Raw genomic sequence first — 20,310 nt, forward strand, 5'->3', positions numbered from 1 at the left:
GGGTGAGCGAGGCTTTAGCAGGAAGCACTGTCCCCTTGTCCAGTGGGCCTTGTCCACGTGGACCACAGGGACCCAAGAAGAGGACGGGAGCAGTTGCAGGATTCCGCAGCCTGCAGGTGCACCCATCCCTTAGGCTCAGCACCTGCCTCCCTTCGTCCCGAGTGTCCCAGCTGAGTCCTTGGAGGCCCATGATGCCAAGTGCAGAGTCGCGGTGCATCTCGCGGTCTGTGTGGTCATTTAGAGCGAATTGAGGAATGACCTTTCTCGGGGACAAAGGCAGGCAGCCCGTGGGCTGGGATTCAGGTTCAGGTTTGGGTGGGTTTGGGGTTTGTTTTGTTTTTGTGAACTCATTTCTTTTTTTTACGCTGTGACGTGGACAATGTCAGTGTCAGCGGACATGGGATTGCTGCCTCATTTTTAAAGGCTGAGCGCTGTTTCACTGTCCGGTGCGCCACGTGGAACCAGTGCCCCCGAGGGTCGTTTGGGTGGTGTCCAGGTCGTAGTCGTTCCATAGGGGTGTGCTGTGGGGCCTTGGTGTGCAGCGTGCACACTCGGGTGAATGCTCTTCAGAAGAAATTGCTAGAACTGCCATTGCTCTGGATGATGCTCACAGCTGATGGGCCCCCTGTCTCTTGGTCCGCGTGCTGGCCTTCCCGCCGTGGGGATGCAGAGGACGTCCCCTCTGTGTCTGTGTCAGGTGGATGAAGGGGTTTATGGTGGACAGTGTGTTGAGAGCAGGACTGTGCTGGATCAGCACGTGCAGACTGGCTTGTGCCCGCAGGCTGCCTGGGTAAGGGTTGCCGTGCGAGCGGTGTTTTCCCGTGTTCCTGAGCGCACAGCACCGTGCGTGGGAAGTCCGCGGCGCGGTCACTGAGGTGTGTTGCGAAGGGATGGCCACAGTGGGTTTAGTTAACATCTATCAACTCACACAGATACAGGAAGGAAAGAAGGAAGGTTTTTTCTTTTGACAGAGTTCTTAAAATCAAAGAGGGACCTCTTTTAGTTCAGGTCTTGTTTAAAAATTATCTTCAGATTGGTGTAGAGATTCCTAAAAGCCCAATCCTGGAGGTTGGAGCATTTCTCTGTCAATGGAAGGTCACAATTATTTATGAAGGAGCAAGCGCGGCTCTTTTCCTAACACGGTGTCCTTGCCACCGTGTTCTCTGGACGAGGTCAAGCCCTGCCAGCTGCTGAACAAGCCCTGTCTGGGGAAATGGTCTCGTATACTCCTGGCATCTGCAGAGCCGTCACTTCTCCAGAGACACCAGGGCGAGATTTTAGAGCTATAGAAAGAGACGTGGTCCTTTCTAAGGGGTGTTGGTGCATTAAATGGTGTGAGGGCCCCAAAGTTGAAATTCTGTGTATGTGCATTTTGAAAAGACCTATTTTCACTCTTAACATCCCGATGTTTGCTTCCGTCCCCAGGAAGTCAGTACTGTGTCCTGTGCGCTACCGGCCGGAGGCAGACCTTTGCCAGCTTCAGACGTTAAACCCCCAGAAGGGCCCTCCAGCAAAAGTAAAGACCCACCGAGGGAAGAAGAGAAGGAGAGGAAGAAGAAAAAGCACAAAAAGCGGTCTCGCACAAGGTCGCGCTCCCCCAAGTACCACTCATCCTCCAAATCCAGGCCCAGGTCCCACTCGAAAGCAAAGCACTGTCTCCCCAGTGCCTATCGGACGGCGCGGCGCTCCAGGTGCGTGTGCAGGGCACCCGAAGCACGGGGCTGCGGTGGGTGCTGGGTCCTCCTTCCCCAGAGTGGCAGGGGTGAGCGCAGACCTGGTGAGCACTCCCCCACGGGTGCATCTGGCAAACCCCATGACGCTTTCAGGTTGTCTTTGAGTTTAATTTCTAAAGCTCATCCGCTGTGGCCAGGTTTTTGGAAAATAGGTTTATATAAACTTTAACAGGTCTGTTCAATGTGTAAAACGTACAGGGTGGGGTGTCTTGTTTGTGGGCCTTTCCCTGCTAATTCCTTTTGCCCGTGTGCGTGTTGTGATGGGGGCTCCGCGCAGCCCCTCCTGCACGGCGTCCAGGCAAGCAGCGCCTGTTTCTTCCCTCCATCGATTTGCCCTTATGACCTCCCGTAAGAGGCGCTCTTAACCGCCGGGTTTGAGAAAAAAGATGAAGATTTCAGGCCACAGATACAAACACGGCCCTTAAAGGGTCACAGAATTCACTGCTCAGTGAAGCAGTTTTAAGTAACTGGCTTGCAGGAGGTTTGAAAAGCAGACCTCTGGTTTTAAAACCTGCATCATGCCTTACGACCTGTTTCTAAGTGTTGAGTGCACTCTGCTTGCTTTCTCTTTGGCGCAACGCTTGGACCCCTAGGATCTCATTTTTTTCCTCTGTAATTGATGCTGGTTCTCCCTTCCCTGGGAAAGTGTACATGCCCTGCACTTCCTCTGTTTAAAACACATTCGCCTCTCCGAATATGTCCTAAAAACAACACGCTTTCCCTGTTTTTACCCAGACCAGATCTCAAAGGCTTGACGAGTATTTACACTTGTCAACAGTGAAATTGGATATTCTCCACATAAATACATTTGATCCTTGGCTGTCTGCAATTCTAATCGTCCTTTAGAAGTTCCATCGCTAATGTATTAACATAATTAAAAAGTTCCATCGTGAGATGCACACACGACGTATACACACACGCAGGTACCCAGACACACACCCACACACTTGCTGTTTTTTAATTAAATGAACAACTTTGCTGATAGAACTTCAATTTTTGGAAGCTCCCAGGAATTTGTATGTAAATCTCAAAACGTTTTGAAGTTTCTTTTTTGAGAGAGTTTCTTACCATATTGTATAGTGGACATAAGTCCCGTAGGCCCACACCAGCCCTCTGAGCAGTAACATGCCCGGTAAATTCTGGCCGATTGTCCTTCACCACATGGCTTTAACAAGACAGACCGTGATTCACTCCTACTCCCTAGTCTGGGGGACTGGCAACGATGAGAGCTCCTCGCGTCTTTAGTGTGAGCTGTGAGTTCTGCTCTGACGTTGAGTGTTGAGCAGCTACGGCATGAAGTGTAGCCCACCCCCAGCTGTGAGGAGGGTGGTGCGCCGGCCACGCACGTCCCCCCAGCCTGTTCTCTTCACAGCTGAGTGCTCGTCTGACACTTAGAATTTTAAGATTCTAGGTTTTATGTGCTTTTTATTGACTGTAATAGAGTAAGTCATTTTATGTTATTTTAGTACTTGTTTTAAGGTTTTATTTATTTGAGAGAGAAAGAGAGAGCGAGCACAAGCGGGGGAGTGGCAGAGGGAGAGGGAGAAGCAGGCTCCCCGCAGAGCAAGGAGCCCGATGTGGGACTAGATCCCAGGACCCTGGGACCATGACCTGAGACACTTAACTGACTGAGTCACCCAGGTGCCCCCATTCTAATACTTTTTAAATAATTGGTATTTGTTTTTGTTTTTTGAGAGAGGGAGAGGAGGGGCAGAGGGAGAAGGAAAGAGAATCCCAAACAGGCTCCACACCCAGCACAGAGCCCGACGCGGGGCTCCATCTCACAACCCCCAGACCATGACCCAAGCTGACCAAGCCACCCAGGCACCCCTAAGTAATTGTTCTAGAAAAGACTTAGAGTTACATACTTTATATCTGAATATATTTTATATTTTTCTGTATATTCAGTGCTGACAAGTGCAAGAAGCAAAATCCTAATCCTTAGTGTGTAACCTTGAGTTACAAAAAAAAAATTAAGTTAAAGATTTTCTGCATTTGAGTCTGCGATGGCAGGCTGCCAGCTTCACCTTAATTTGACCTACAGTGAAAGTTACCTGTGACCCGAGCTGAGTTTTCATGACTCTCAAACTGTTTCAATCCCGGTGGCTGAGTATCTCCATGATGCTTTGGGCTGACTGTAGGTACGGGGCTAAGTTCTCAGTTCCCTGAAGCAGCCACGTTCTCCGGTTTCTGATTTTGCAGTTCACGTAGGATATTAAGGTAAAGTGCAGCTTCGTTATAAAATATTAAAAATTACATCGTAACACAAAACCTTCGAAGTGTTTGGTATTCCATGATGTTTTGCCTTGGAAAATCGTATGTGATGACAATGCTTTTTGAAGCCAGACCCGCCCCCCACCAAGCTCGGGGCCTGGGGCTGAGAGGAGGGGCCAGCTATCCCGAGGCCCGGGGCTGCTCAGAGGAGCTGGTGGCTCCTGCCGGTTGCCAGGGGCGTCCTGCCTCAGCTCGCGGCTGAGAACGGCATGTGGGCTTCATTTGGGAATGCTGCGTGTTTCCGCGGGCGGCTGCCCCTGCTTTCTCAGTCCAGGTGCTGCCAGCACTGATAACTCCAGGGGCCCCGGTGGGTTTACACCAGGAGAGGTTGGTGTTCTCAGTAATTGAATTCGGATGTGTGAAAAATACTCCAGTTTTAACCAAATCCTGAAGTTGCTAAAGACACTGTCATCATTTTTCCTTGACTGTCTTTTCAGACAGCATTACCCTTTACAGTAACGCCTACAAAGGACCTATCAGACTTGTTTCTTGGGCCTGATGCACGACTTAATCGATTGTCTTAAAAAAGACTCCTGCCAACTCCAAGTAAAATGCACATTTGTCAATATTTGTAGCGTTCTGTGGTTGAAATGTATTTTCTTTTACATATTAAATTACTGAAGTGCTTTGTAAATGTACAAAGTTAGGGTTAGAAGGCCCTTTCCTAGCACAAGTGATCTCTGTGTGAAGATAAGGGACGTTCGCATGTCTGCCGCCCTAGTACCCAGTCCGTCCGAGGTGTAGGTGACTCTGGGTCTCCAGAGGCGACCCAGTCATAGAAAAATCTTTAGTTTCGGAAATCGGTATATTGCTTCTTAGAAAGCACAGTGATTACCACATAGTGCTAAGCGTGTTTTAAATCAACATTAAAGTGTAAGACTTTCTTTCTCTGTTTTTTAGTTTTTTTAGGTTTTGTTTTTATGGTTTTTTTTTTTTTTTAATTTTTTTTAAAGATTTTATTTATTTGCGAGAGAGAGAATGAGAGACAGAGAGCATGAGAGGGAGGAGGGTCAGAGGGAGAAGCAGACTCCCTGCTGAGCAGGGAGTCTGATGCGGGACTCGATCCCGGGACTCCGGGATCATGACCTGAGCCGAAGGCAGTCGCTTAACCAACTGAGCCACCCAGGCGCCCCTGTTTTTATGTTTTTTTTTTAGAGGATTTATTTCTTTATTAGAGTGCAGACGGCTGGGGCGTAGGGGGTGGGGGGCAGAGGGAGAGAAACTCAAGCAAACTCTGCACTCAGCACAGAGCCCAGTGCGGGGCTCGATCCCACGACCCTGAGGTCAGGACCTGAGCTGAAATCAGGAGTCGGAGGCCCAACCGACTGAGCCACCCAGACACCCCTCTCTGTGTTTTCTGTTTATGCCTCACCAGGTTCTCGCCGTAAATGGAACAAAGTAGTACTCAGGCCATTCCTGTATCACCTAAAAATTCAGCTTTAATGGTTAGGTCTTTTTAAAATCTTACGAGACTCTAAAGCTTGAACTTAAGTTTACTTTAAGAACGTTGGAGATCACCTTTGGTGTTTGTTCCATCGGCTTGTTGGTGTTTAAGGGATGTCCGTGGGGGAGAGATTCCAGGTAGAACTCTGTGTCCCCCATTTTACAGTATTGTAAAAGCATTGGGGGCAGTGTCTACACAGTCCCCAGCTCCCTCGAGACTTCTGCTTGGTAAGGAACTGGGGATTAGAATGACATTTTCTAAGTCATAGTTAACATTCAGAAACAGCTTAAGCCTGGGGCGCCTGGGTGGCTCAGTCGTTAAGCGTCTGCCTTCGGCTCAGGTCATGATCCCAGGGTGCTGGGATCGAGCCCCGCGTCGGGCTCCCTGCTCCACGGGGAGCCTGCTTCTCTCTCTCCCACTCCCCCTGCTTGTGTTCCCTCTCTCGCTGTGTCTCTCTCTGTCAAATAAACAAAGTCTTTAAAATAAAGAAAACAACAACAAAAAAACAGCTTAAGCCGGCAGAATTGGGGTAATGATGGTCATTCGTACAGTCTCGTCATCCTGCGTAGGATTCCCTAGATGTGACGCTCAGTGCTTAGCGTGCGGGTGAGGGCCAGCTGTTCTGTTCTGTGGAGCCGACGCCCGCAGGCTGTCCCCATCCGCAGCTGGGCGGGCGGAGACGCCGTGGGACAGCTGTCCCCCCCCCCACCCCCCACCCAGCAGCGCCAGAGTGTGGTCGGCAACAGGAGCTCTTGGCTGCTCAGGCAGCGATGGAGGAAATGGGGCGGGGCCAGTGGTTAACCGTTGGAGGAAAGAAGCTTTTTGCAAACAGCACTGTCATTCAAATAAAAAGGCTCATTCTGCCTTTATTTGGAAGCAGACCGTTATTTATGAGGATTCGAGAAAAAGTATCTGAGTCGCATCATACAGACGATTTGCTTATAAAATGGAACTCCTCTGTTTCTCACGTGTGTTGTGGTAGCAATATTAACCACCTAGTTAACAGAATAAAAGCATTAGTGCTTCTTTAATTAAAATAAAACCTAAGTATTATCTGACAAAGCTCACTGCCCCCAGTACTGAGTGGGCTGCTTTCCCAGACGACTTTACATGTCCTGGGGGGCGGCCACCTCCCCTCAGACCTCCAGCAGTCGCTGCAAAGTGGTATCGGATCAGAGTTAGGGATTTGCAGGCACTAGAACTAACCCACGTTTCCTGATTATCGAGTGGATTGTTCTCCGTGTAAGCATTCCACGGGTGGTGTAGAGGTCTGATTACGCAGAGCTTTCTCCGGGGCTCTGATCCCACCCCGACCGGCATCCCGAGTTCTCAGTGTGAAGTGTGTGCCTCTGTATCACATGCCCAGCCCCCCCGGGGCTCCTGAGCCCAGAGCGCAGCAGGGCCGCTCGCCGGGGCGGGAGCACAGACCTCAGCAGCCATCAGCAGCTTCTCCCACCGACAGAGTTGACTCCCGGAGCTCTTTGGAGGGAAAACTCGGTAAAATGTCAAGGTGTCCGATTGATCTCACCCTTGTAATTTGTTACCTAAGTCTTGGGAAAGGTCTGGAAAAAAACCTGTCAACACCATTTTGTAAGCCAGGACACAGCGGTGCTGGAGAAGACTAAGCCAATGACAGTTTACCTGGAGCAGGTTCATTCCGCGGCCAGTCTTTCTCAGGAATGACGCAGGGTTTTCTCTGTGACGCAGGAGTGGGGAATGTGATGATAAGCTGATGTTTGGAACAACAGTGTGTGTCACTTGGGGGTTTATTGTAATTAAAATGATTCAGTGTTACAGAATTTTTTATGGCAAAATCAGACTGCTCTTTATATTATTTTTGAAGGGGTTCTCATAGAAGCAGAATGAAAAGAAATTGTTTTTTTGTCCAGATTTTTGCTTACTCTGTGTCTTCCTGAAATAGTAATTTCACTGAATGAACAAAAAAGAATGCTAAAGCCATCATTTTAAGACCCTCCTTGGAGGGCCTTGACCCCCAGTGGGTGAGGGTCTGGGATTGGTATCACTCTGAGCACTGGCCACCTCGAGTGGACCAGGCCACTACATGGATAGAGCGAGTGTCTCTCCAGGAACATGAGAAGGAAGAATAAAATATTTTAACGGATGGTTTGAATCCAGAGAATCTCCTCAACTAGATTATCATGCTCTGAATTGAACTGCTGTGGCCAGTTCATTGTTCACACCGAGAGGCCATATGATGGGTGTGCACGAGAGAGGCTACGAGGTCGTGGCTCTGATTAATCTGCTTTCTTCCTGTCGCCAGTATTCAGAACAAATAGAAACAACCCACTTGAATGTCAGCGCTTTTCCGTGTGTAATTTTGATCGAGATGTCCGTGAGCTGAAAATGGTTGAGGACAGTAAAATGCAGAGGCAAAAGGAAGGACGAGAAACCACAGGCCTGAGTTAGCCGTCAGTCACCTGGTCAGCCCTGGCATCAGGGAGAGTTGGTGCTACGGACCGGTCGGGCCAGCCTGACGGCTGCTCTGGACTGGGAGCAGTCTCTGTCTCTGCCTCGGTGTCTGGATTCAGTTCTGTGTCAGAGTAGTAAGGCCCAGGGCCGGGGGGATGGGCCTCCAGAGGGACAGAGGTGACACCTGCCGGGCACGCACAGACCAGGCCGAGGCCCGTCACTGCCTCAGTGTAGACGGGCTCACCTGCCGGCCACACAGACTAAAACGCCTCTTTTCCTCCAGGTCACGATCCCGGTCCCCTCGGAGAAGAGCACACTCTCCCGAGAGACGGAGGGAAGAAAGGAGTGTCCCCACGGCCTACCGGATGAGTAACAGCCCGGGCGTCAGCAGGAAGCGGACCCGGTCCAGGTAGGCGTTGGAGTCCGTAGACACAGTCTGTGCTAGCAGGGAACGTGAACGTTTATGTGGACGGCTGGGGACAAGCAGGGGGGCCGTCCCTCCCAGACACTCAGCCCTCAGCAGCTCCTTCGTCACTCCTGGAACTGACAGCAGAGGGAGCTCCGTGTCCCTGGGGTTGGGGTGGCATCGGGCAGTGCCCAGCACCAGCCCCCGAGTCTAGCTACCCCCCTGGACCCACACACACAGGTGAAAGGAAATGAGAAGTTAGAGTCCCGATGAATGCCTGCCACCCCCCAGGTAGCAGTTGCTGTGGGCGGGGCCTCGTGGCAGAGAGAGCACCATCCTCTGCCCCCTTGACACCCGTCGTGGTTGCGGAGAGCTAGAGAGACCAGCTCCCGGGTCCATTACGGGAGGCCTCTCAGCCCCGACACCTGGCCCCCAGGCCTCCTTCCCGGCCAGCCAGCGTCCTCAGCTCCTCCAGGAAGAGAGCACCAAGGCACCACACTAAAAATCCTGGCACCCCGCCCCTGTGACGGGGCACGTCTGGGCCATCTGGGGCCTGCTGGCACGCCCACCGGGAGTGTGGTGGTGAATGGGGCCGCCGGCCGGTGTTTCCATCTTGGCCACAGGGCACTATCTGGGAATCGTCCTGTCCTGCATGGGTGGTGCCACCCGACGGCTTCACATCACTTAGCTTCTTTGTTTCCATTCTCCCCAAAAGGGAGGGGCTCTCGTTTTTTGTGTCCTTGCATGGGAGTTAGCCCGAGCCCCTGGCTCTGGTAGGCAGGCGAGGAGCGTCGTTCTCCCCGAGACAGACGTGCCTGGAGGAGGCGGGTGCGGTTATGCGTGTCTTTGCTTGGGTTTCGTAACTGCTGCTGAGCGTGTGTGAGTCGGGATGCTCGGGCTTCCCGAGCCTCCGAGATGACACACCTGAACAACAGGTGTCAGGAGCCCAGCCGTCCCTGGGTCCTGCCTGTCTGCAGAGGACGTGGGGCGGGCTGCCTCAGGTGCCCCTCCCGGTGGGGCTCGTAGCGGCAGCAGCTCTGGAAAGACGTTGCTAACGGGGAAATGTGCCTGCAATCTGGCGAGATCACTGGTAAAATGTGATCCTTCCCAGAAAGCAGCAGAGTCCACAAAGGAGCTATAAAGCCGGCAAAGCCAACAGATGTGCTCGCCGTGCAGGCTGACCGCATGCTCGAGGCCTGGGCCCTGGGCCCACATGAGGCGCCCGCCGCTGGGCCGGGCCAGCGTGATGGAGATCTGAGTCCACGTCACGTTGTATTTCTTGAGCAAGTCATTATTTAACATTTGAAATTCATCGTCACCTCCACTGTATGTAAAGGGCATGATCTAAAATTAATTCTTGTAACAAAAGATCTCTCCCCACAGAAGCTTTCTTGCTCTGCCCTCAGATTAACCTTTGCATGAAATGAACCGTCTCCGGAGAAGGTGGTGGTTATATTAGGAATCGTGAAAACTTGTGTGATGGCTGGAGCTTTAATGAGTCGAACGAAGCAAGTGAAAGCTCAGCCGACCGCACTCCTGCCTGAGCGGGTGGGACCGCCCCATGCGCCTGACCCTGGGCAGTGGGAGACTGTGCTGGGTCCAGGGCGCCAGGAGAGGGCACGTGTGTAGTCGCTGGTGCAAGCGTGCAAACCCAGCAGTCACACCGCGTCCCCTATAGCCCTCCACGCAGAGCAGGGGTGAGGCTGCTGTGTTCACGTAGCGGCAGGCGGCCAGTTCTCCCACTAGAGTTGAAGGCTCGTTTCTACAGGCTGAGTGCCCCTTTCACGGACTTCTTGTTTTGAAATTGTTTTAGTTTACTAGACAGTTTTACACTTACTTTTGAAAACAGTACAGGGAGCATGCATATGCCTGTAAGTGCCGGCTCGATTCAGCAGGGTCACCACGTTTCCATCTTGCTGTCTGTCCTTCCCCTCCCTCCCTCTGCCCTGCCCTTGCCTGTGGGTTCCATGGCTTGCATTTGTCTTACCGCATGCGCATGGCTGGCTGGGTTCGTGTGAAACATTCTGGCAGGAGCACTACACAGGTGATGTGTCCCATCGTCAGTGATGCGTGCCCCACACAGGTCATCGGGCGGTGGCGCCATGACGCAGTGCGTACGTCCCATTGGCCTAGCATCCACTGATGCTGAATTGGTTCTCACATCGGTGATGGCAAAATGGCAGCTTTCAAATTCTGTTTTTTCTTCTCTAAAGAAGACCTATCCCCTTTTTTTGGTATATGAATCCATCGCCAGTATTACTCTGATGGTGACATCCGTCCCACACTTGGCCCCGTTGTTCTTGAAGCACTTTGTTGCTTTTTGGCCCAAAATATTCCAGGCTTTGCTTTCCCTGTCCCAGCGCTGGGGTCAGCTATTTGTCCAAGGAACCTTGGTTCCTTTTACTGAGCTTTTGGAGATCAAGATACGGTTACGTTGAACATTTTTCTAAAGAGTAGAATCTCTGCGAATGTTTGGCAACATCGTACCACAGTGCACCTCAGCAGGATGCCCCAGTCTTTTGTTACAGTAAGTAGGACGTGATTCGTTGGGGTGGTTTGCCGTCGAACTCCTTTTGCTTAGCGCTGTGCCAGGCACATCCGTGAGTGCCGAGTGAATGGATGGGAACGTGCCGCCGTTACAAACTCTTACAGGCTAAGTGTTACCTGTTCACAGTGGACTTCGTCAGTGAAGTACGCATGTCTTCATTCCCTGGGGCAGCCACTAAAAAGAAGAAGGAGCTAAAAGCCAAGAGAGGACATAAGGCAGAACCTTAAAAATGCTTTATTAATTGAAAAGAAAGCAGAGGGGCTCCTGGGTGGCTCAGTCGGTTAAGTGTTTGCCTTCGGCTCAGGTCATGATCCCGAGGTTCTGGGATCGAGTCCTGCATGGGGCTCCCTGCTCGGCAAGGTGCCTGCTTCTCCCTCTCCCTCTCCTGCTGCCCCTGCTTGTGCTGTCTCTGACAAATAAATAAAATAGTAAGAAGAAGAAATAAATAAATAAAATACTTGGGACAGGCACACAACCAGACTGCATGGAAATAGAAACTATACAGCCACCGCGCTAGCTCGATCACTGTGCTGTTGCGGAAGGTTCCAGAAGTCCCAGAAGACTAGATGGTGCAGACTATGTTCCCTTGCCACGTGGCAGCAAGTCTAAAAATCTATAAAAAGATATCTGGAAAATCTCCACATATTGGGAAGTTAATACATTTTTAAATTACCCATAGGTCAAAGACAAAATCACAAGGGAAAGTAGAAAATATTTTTAGATGAATGACAGTGAAAATGTAACAGCGAAATCTGTGGGCTAGTTTGCCTAGAAGGAAGTTAGTAGCTTTAAATGTTTGTATCAGGGGGCGCCTGGGTGGCTCAGTCGTTAAGCGTCTGCCTTCGGCTCAGGTCATGATCCCGGGGTCCTGGGATCGAGCCCCTCATCGGGCTCCCTGCTCGGTGAGAAGCCTGCTTCTCCCTCTTCCATTCCCCCCTGCTTGTGTTCCCTCCCTTGCTGTCTCTCTCTCTCTGTCAAAATAAATAAATAAAATCTTTTTTAAAAATAAATAAATAAATGTTTGTATCAGGGAAGAAGAAAGATCTAAAAATAATGATCTAATCTTCTGTCTTAAGAAACTAGAAAAAGAACGAATTAAACCCAAAGTAGGTAGAAGCAAGGAAATAATAAAGGTAAGATCAGAAATCAAGAAAATAGAAAACACAATAATCTTAAAATTTGTATGGAACAAAAGATCCCGATTAGTCGTAACAGTCCAGAAAAAAAAACCCAAAGCTGGCGGCATCACAATTCCGGACTTCAAGCTCTATTACAAAGCTGCCATCATCAAGACAGTCTGGTACTGGCACAAAAACAGACACACAGATCAGTGGAACAGAACAGAGAGCCCAGAAATGGACCCTCAACTCTATGGTCAACTCATCTTCGACAAAGCAGGAAGGAATGTCCAATGGAAAACAGTCTCTTCAACAAATGGTGTTGGGAAAATTGGACAGCCACATGCAGAAGAATGAAACTGGACCATTTCCTTACACCACACACAAAAATAGACTCCAAATGGTTGAAAGACCTAAATGTGAGACAGGAATCCATCCAAATCCTAGAGGAGAACACAGGCAGCAACCTCTGAGACCTCAGCCACAGCAACTTCTGGCTAGACGTGTCTCCAAAGACAAGGGAAACAACAAAGGCAAAAAAATGAACTACTGGGACTTCATCAAGATAAAAAGCTTTTGCACAGCAAAGGAAACAGTCAACAAAACTAAAAGGCAATTGACAGAATGGGAGAAGATATTTGCAAATGTCCTATCAGGTAAAGGGCTAGTATCCAAAACCTATAAAGAACTTACCAACTCAACACCCAAAGAACAAATAATCCAATTTAAAAATGGGCATAAGAGGGCGCCTGGGTGGCTCAGTTGGTTAAGCGACTGCCTTCGGCTCCGGTCATGATCCTGGAGTCCCGGGATCGAGTCCCGCGTCGGGCTCCCTGCTCGGCAGGGAGTCTGCTTCTCCCTCTGCCCTCTTCCCTCTCGTGCTCTCTGTCTCTCATTCTCTCTCTCTCAAATAAATAAATAAAATCTTTAAAAAAAATAAAAATGGGCATAAGGTATGCCAGGGTGGCTCAGTCAGTTAAGCATCTGACTCTTGATCTCAGCTCAGGTCTTCCTCTGAGGGTCATGAGTTCAAGCCAAATCAAAACCTCAATGAGATACCACCTCACACCAGTCAGAATGGCAAAAATGAACAAGTCAGAAAATGACAGATGTTGGCAAGGATGTGGAGAAAGGGGAACCTCCTACACTATTCGTGGGAATGCAAGCTGGTGCAGCCACTCTGGAAAACAGTATGGAGGTTCCTCAAAATGTTAAATATAGAACAAACCTACAATCAGGTCATCTCACTACTGGGTATTTACCCAAAGAAAAAATACTGTTTGGAAAAGACACATGCACCCCCATATTTATTCAGCACTATTTACAACAGCCAAACTGGAAACAGCCCCGTCCATCGATTGATAAAAGGATAAAGAAGATGTGTTACATATACAACAGAATACTACGCAGCCATCAAAAAGGAGTGAAATCTTGCCATTTGCAACGATATGGTTGGAACTAAAGGGTATTGTGCTAAGTGAAATAAGTTAGTCAGAAAAAGACAAATACTATAGGATTTTACTCATATGTGGACTTGTAAAAACAAAACAGACCCACAAATACAGAGAACAAACTGGTGGCTGCCGCCGGGGCCCAGGAGATCATGGACTGAAGGCGTCCTGGAGATGAAAGGCCCAGCGTAGGGAGTCCAGTCAGAGGTGTGGGTGACAGACGGCAGCATCTCAATCGTGCAGTCACCCTGGTGTCCAGAAACTAGTACGACACTGAGTGTTGTCTGTACTTCTGTTTTTTTTTAAAAGGGGGGGAGGAAAATAGACTAACAATAAAACTAAAAGATGGTTCTTTGAAAATGATCAAAAATCGATGTCTTCATTTAGATTGATCAAGAATGAGGGGCGCCTGGGTGGCTCAGTCGTTAAGCATCTGCTTCGGCTCAGGTCATGATCCCAGGGTCCTGGGATCGAGCCCCGCATCGGGCTCCCTGCTCGGCAGGAAGCCTGCTTCTCCCTCTCCCACTCCCCCTGCTTGTGTTCCCTCTCTCGCTGTGTCTCTCTCTGTCAAATAAATAAATAAAATCTTAAATAAAAAAAAAAAAAGAATGAAAGAGCCTACAGATGTTAGAAGGAGAATAAAATCTTTTTCTAATTAGGTTGACAACTTGGGTGAAATGGACAAATTCCTGAAAGATACAAGTGACCACACTGTCAGCAGAAGAAATAGAAAATCTAAATAACCGCGTCTGCCAAAGCATTTCTGTATCATTTAAAACCGCCGAACTCCAGGCCCAGATGGCTTCCATCATTAAGTTCTAACAAACATTCAGGGGAGAAGAGAGACCAGTTTGGGCTCCGTGGCGGTGGCTCCCGAAGAGCACGTAGGCTGGTGGGCGTGGCCACGTCAGGAGGGGTGTGCGCACAGGCACGGGGTGTGTGTGGTGTTCACAAACCGAAACGCTGAAGAACACAGCTGCAAAGACGCTAGAGAGCGCCCTGCGATCTGCACCCAGCAGGGTAGTGTGAGGAGACGCGTCCCGACAAGCGGCTCTGTGTCAGGACTGCGAGGTTCGTTAACGTCCACCAGCGACCCTTGTAATTCACTGTTTTCACAGAGTAAACGAGGAAAGTCCTAGGACATCCCAGCAGACGCAGGAGAGCTGTTGGCCACGCTCTTCAACCGTTCACTAAAAAGAAAACAGGGAGCCACGGAGCCCTGAGCTAAGGGAATGGAAGGAAGTGTCTGGCGGTGATGGGGGCACACTCGCCGTCTCCAGGACCAGCAGCCGGGTGGCCCAGACAGCAGGGCGAGAACAGGGGAGAGGCATAAAGACTGGAAAGGAAGCGTTTCCTTCTGCATTCCAGCCTGGAACAGTTGGGAAGGTGACGTGCGACCGTATCCAAGTAACAAGCTACTTACTGGGAAACGACTTCTCTACACTGAAAGCCACAAACATTTCCGAGAAGAATTCTAAGAACCGTAAGAACACATAGAGCCCATGTTCGTGGATGGGGGAGCAGTGTCCCTCAGGTTTCTTCTCCCTGAAGTGACCTGTCCATGCAGCACCACCCCAGCAGGACTCCACGGCTGTTTTGTAGAAATGGGCGATCGGGAACTCTAGTCTATATGGAAACATGGAGGACCTGGAGTAGCCACAACGGTCTCGCAGAAGAATAGGGTTGGAGGCCGCTTCCTGCCAATTCCGGACTCACAGGGAACCGCCGGGTAAGACCGTGAGCGGACGCCCTAAAATGGCAGGGTTGCCAAGAAGCTCGGGGAGGAGAGCTTTGCAGCGAAACCCGCTCCAGCAGCTGGCTGTCCAAGCGGAAGAAAGTGGCCTGTTCCACAGGCCACAGCTTAACTTGGAGGGTCACAGACTGCGGCTGAAGGTCCCGCGGATGTGGAAACCCCACCAGGAGGGAGGAGAGTGGTGAGCGTGAGCTTGCTGACCTTCACTCAGTCACGGTGAAGAGCATGAACAGTCGGACCGCACGTCGGGAACCCTCGCCGTGTCTCTGACAAGGGCCTATGTCGATTCCAGACAGAAACCACCCGGCTGCGGAGCGAGTGGGTGACTCGAAAGTTCACGAAGCGGTCCATGGACGTAGCCCGCGGACACGGCCCCGAAGAGCAGCCGAGCGCACTAGCCCCTGCCGGGTTCAGCACAGGGTGGCCGCAGTGGGGCTGGCGATGGGGGCTGCAGGGGGCCGGGAACAGCGGGGCGGCTTCCTGTGACGCCGAGCACCAGCGCCGCCACCCCACGGTCCGTCCCCGTTCACCCGCCGGGAACATTTGTCCACAGAAGCACCTGATCTGTTGTCGCAATGGACAACGCACACGCCTGTTCCCGGGAGAGAGTACAGACGTGCTGGCAGGTTGCACACGCTAATGCTTCGGCAGCAGAAAGCCGACTGGGGACACGGCTCGGCGTGGACGAGTGATGGGAGCGTGGCGCTGTGTGATTCTGCCTCCGTGAAGCTTTCATCGATGGGACAGAAATCAGAGCCGTGGTTACCTGTGACCGTGGGGAAGGGGGTCTGCATGACCGGAGGCAGCAGGGACGGAACTTTCTAGAAAGGTGGTGTTCCTGATGAGAGGAGTGGGGGTGTCACGGTGTCAACACTTGTCATCATGCGTCCAACAGCACTTAAAACCGTCCTGTTTCACTGGATGTGAGGTGCACCTCGTTTGTTTTTAGAGGAACGAATCCCGTAATTCCTGAAGCGAACGCCGAGGCAGGCTTGTCGTGTGACGTAGCTGTATTCAGACTGAACCAGACGCGTAGCCGGGATGGCTCCTGCGTTCACGGGGGCAGCCACAGACTCGCCGGACTTGCACGGCTGTCCCGTGCTGCGGACTAGTTGCGGAATATCTTTGCTGCTGCTTCTGAAATTAGCATGTGTTTACAGACCTAAGACTGCACCCAGCTTCTGCAGTTTAGAAACCAGGGGTGTGGCGCGGTTTCCACGTCTGTGTGTCCAGCACTGGGAGCAGCGTCTGCGTTTATGGACCTCTTCTTCTCCATGCCGGCCAAGTGGAAGCTGCCGGGCTGCGCCCTGCGGGCTGGCCTTTGTGAACACGGCGGAGTCGGGGTGCCACAAGCCGTGCCCCGCTGGAGTGTCCCGTGGCTTCATCGGGGCGCACATGTGCCTTTGTGCAAGAGCACCGTGGGGAGCCCCGAGGGCAGGGCGAGCAGGCGTATGGACAGGCCGTGGGTGTCCCCAGGTGCGGAAGGGTCTGTCTGTGAGGCGCCGAGCGGAGGGGGCTGTGCGGGGCTGGCCCTGGACGTCTAACTCCGTGAAGACATGCAGGCTCCCGCTGTTGTGAGGCCCTGTCACCCACAGGACCCACATGGGCACCTGTGACGGTCTCAGGACGGCACTGACCACACACAGACCCTACAGCAAGTACTCGGTCGCCCGTCAGTCACCCATCCGTCATGTGTGATGGGGCACAGTTTCCAAAAAGCAGGGGACCGTCATGTCTGGAGGAAGCAGAGGGGCCACGAGGAGGGAGGCCCGGCGCCAGTCTGGACCACACGTCACTCTTATCTCCTGTATATGTTCTCTTTTTTTCTTAAATGTTCTTTGGGGAGTCACAGGAGGGTCACAGGGCAGGGCATGCGCTGGAGCTTCGCGTGCTGGGGCGTGGGGGGCAGGCTGGGGTCTGGAAGGGAATGTGGGCAGTCAGCCGCTGGGCGAGCGGGGACGGGCTCTGCAGTCCCAGGAAGTGTAGGTCAGGGGGCTGGAGCTGTTGTGTGCGCGGCCCTCGGCTGTGATGCTCCCCATCTCTTGCTTAGAGTCCTCGTCACGTCTATGGACACGGAGTGAACAGCACTTGGTTACTCTCCTTAGGTTTTTTAAATGCAGATAAAGTGCTGACCGTGTTTCAAACCCCATAGGCCTCTTGAGACGGGGGACAGACCTCCTACGGGGGGTGGCCTTCCTTCACTTGTGTGTGACTTTGCTGCGTCTGTCAGTTGTGAGCTAAATAAACCGTGCATGGCTTTTAGAAGTAGTTAGCACAGCGGGCAGCCGAACCCACCAGCTGTCCCTTGGAAAACACTCGAAACTCCTCCTTCCAGAGCCTGCCATATCTTTGTCTGAAACCACTTTCCTTGCAGAAGCCCCCATGAGAAGAAGAAGAAGAGGCGCTCACGGTCACGGACCGAGTCCAAGGCCGGGTCCCAGTCGGCATCCCCGAGCAAGCAGGCCACACGCCGGCACACAGCCCACTCGGCCAGCATCTCTCCCGTGGAGAGTCGGGGCTCCAGCCAGGAGCGCTCCAGGTACGCGCCCCCTGAGCCCGGCCTGGGCGTGCCCGCCCCCACGTGCTCCCCGTGTGCCACTGGGCAGAACTGGGCTCTGGCCTCGGAGCGCCGGTTTGGAAGCTGCCCCCAGGCCCCGGCTCTAGGCATCAGGAATCCCCGAACAGCCGGTCCTCTCGGTGTTGGTCCCTGGAGTGGGCTGGCCCCCTCCCCGGATGCTGACTAGAGGACTCCGCACTGTCTGACCCACTGGGAAATGGTGCCTTAGTTGATGGCAGCCGTCCTGAAACCACTGACATGGTGCCTTTGTCCTCGGTGAGGGCGTCTGGGCGGCATGGCCCCAGCTGCAGGGCCCGGCGTGATCACGGGGAAGGCAGGCAAGGGGGTCAGTCACACTCAGGCCAGGCCACAGGACGCAGGGGTCGAACCAGCACCGCCTGACGGAGCAGGCCAGGTGACATCAGAGTCCACAGCTGACTGTCACGTGAGCAGCCTGGCCGGTGCCATCGATGTACGCGTCCCCGTTGCCCGGGGCTGTCAGGAAGCATTTGCCAGGTCCCCCCGCTGCTCACCCACCCAGACCTGGGCGGGGGTTCGGAGCGAGGCTGCCTCGCTGTTGGTTACGGACCCGCTGCCTTCATCAGTGTGGGTCAGGGGCCCGAACCTGAAGTTCGGGTTCGTAAGTAGCAGGCGCACAGCTCCCAGAGGGGGGTCAGAACCTAAGCCGTGGCTTTTTTGAGGGTGCAGGTAGAGTGCGTGTGGCGGCCTCGGAGGCCAGAGTCCGGCACGCGGCCCTCCGCGGGGTGGCGGCTCCGTGCGGCTCCAGCCTTCTGCAGTTTCTGTCCCGTCCTCATCTTCACTACGTGTGGCTCCCAGGGTGTTCACGGGAAAACACTCTCTGAGTCAGGCTGCACCTTATAAAATATTTCAGATTCTGTAACGTGAAATGTGAAAGCAAAATGTATATTTATAACGATCTCTTTTTTAAAGACACTAGTAACAAATACGACAACGCGTCTAAGTATTTTTAAGCCTGTGACCTCTCTCTGTTCACTCAGGGGAGTTTCTCAGGAAAAAGACGGCCAGATCTCCTCGGCAATTGTCTCCTCCGTGCAGAGCAAAATAACTCAGGTAAAGCGCCCCCTCCCCCCGCCTCCAGGGGGCCGGCTTTCCCTCGGGGTCCCCATCTCGGCCCCGCCGGTGGGCCCTGACCCTGGAGGGCTGTGGGGTCCCCACGGCGGGCCTTCCCGCCGACACGTTCATGGGGCACTCCCGTACCCGCGGTCCGCGTGCCGGGTCTGAGCAGGAAGCCATAGGGACCCCATGCGTCTCTCCATGCAGGATCTCATGGCCAAAGTGAGGGCGATGCTCGCCGCTTCCAAGAACATGCAGACCAGTGCCTCCTGAGACGCGGGCGTCGTGCTGGCCCAGCGCCCGGGCTGTGGGGCCGGAGAGCCAAGCAGCTCCCGCGTGCACAGACCCATCCAACGCCGTCCACATTCTCCCCCAGGGACGCCCCTGGGCAGTTGGTGGTTTTTGTAAATTAATTTTTGATGACATTTTCAGTTTAAGATTTTTGACCAGCAGTCTCTTACCTGTATATTTGTAAATAATATCATGTTTCTGTGAAAATGTATTATCAAATAAAATGGGAGGAAAACACCTTTTCTAGCTCGCGACTGTGGGGCGGTTTTTTCCTCGTTTGGCTTGTGTGTTTTCACCATTTGCGTCTGTCCTGGGACTCCCGGGCCACTGTGGGCGCCGGCAAGCTGCGTCGCACGGGAGAGGCTGTTCCTGGTCTGGGTCTTAGTCCGAGCACCATACGTACGGACTTGCCGCCCGGTGACGTCCAAGGTTCGGAGTGGTGCTCCCACATGGCACCGCTCGCGCACACCCCCCGCCGTGCCCGCGGCCCAGTCCCTGTGGCCCAGTGCGCCCACTTCTCCGGAGCTCCTTCTGCCCCGGGTGGCAGGGAGGGGCGGGCAGCAGGTCGTTGGGGGGCCCCCAGCGGGTGGGGCAGGGCTGCAGAGCAGAGGAAGGCGTCCCCGCCCACCGCACACCGGTCAGCCTCAACGCAGTGCTCCCTGCTTCGTCTTCTGTGCCTTCCGGACGCACCGCGGTGGCTCGCGGGCCCGTCTCCTCTCACTGGTCATATTGGTGCCCCCGTCGGAATGCACCTGGATTCAGCCTGCGGCCTGACGGCGGCTTTCCCTGCAGAGCGCGTCCCCGGCTGTGCAGGGACAGGTCGCAGCTTTGAGTTTGATGGGCGCACCTGCTGTCCGGAAGGCTCCTCCCCAACCCCGTCGGCGCCCTCACGTGCCCGCCCCAGGGCGGTGTGACCTCAGACACTTGGCTCTGCTGCGTCATCTCTTAATTAGGGGTGAGACGAGCAGCTTCTCTTAGATGGAAACGTCCGTTTGTATCTTCTTCTGCCGAGCAGACTCTGTCCCTTGGCCGGCCGTTACTCTCGAGCGTCTTACTGGGTCCCGGCGCTCTGAATGTTCCGGTGAGCCCTTTCCACACGATTTATTTTTAAATAATTTTCTTCCAATTTGTCCCTTGTCTTTGGTTGCAGGTTTTTATGTGCAGACATTGCTTTTGTAGATAGCTTGCCCTGGGCAGGCCCGTGCGAGCC

At 52.8% G+C, this 20,310-nt stretch overlaps 1 protein-coding gene across 1 annotated transcript in view; it reads left to right on the forward strand.

Moving 5' to 3' along the window:
* Positions 1 to 19,334, forward strand: part of LOC110587135 (splicing factor SWAP) — a 53,543-nt gene extending 34,209 nt beyond the window's left edge. Inside the window, exons 9-13 of the mRNA XM_044921042.1 lie at positions 1,426 to 1,691; positions 8,165 to 8,290; positions 17,532 to 17,696; positions 18,734 to 18,806; positions 19,017 to 19,334. Of these exons, the coding sequence (XP_044776977.1) occupies positions 1,426 to 1,691; positions 8,165 to 8,290; positions 17,532 to 17,696; positions 18,734 to 18,806; positions 19,017 to 19,082 (696 nt within the window). The 3' untranslated portion in view covers positions 19,083 to 19,334. The remainder of the gene's footprint in view (positions 1 to 1,425; positions 1,692 to 8,164; positions 8,291 to 17,531; positions 17,697 to 18,733; positions 18,807 to 19,016) is intronic.
* The last annotated feature ends 976 nt before the right edge of the window (positions 19,335 to 20,310 follow it).

The sequence above is a fragment of the Neomonachus schauinslandi genome, chromosome 14 (assembly GCF_002201575.2).
Source record: "Neomonachus schauinslandi chromosome 14, ASM220157v2, whole genome shotgun sequence".
Taxonomy (NCBI): Eukaryota; Metazoa; Chordata; class Mammalia; order Carnivora; family Phocidae; genus Neomonachus; species Neomonachus schauinslandi.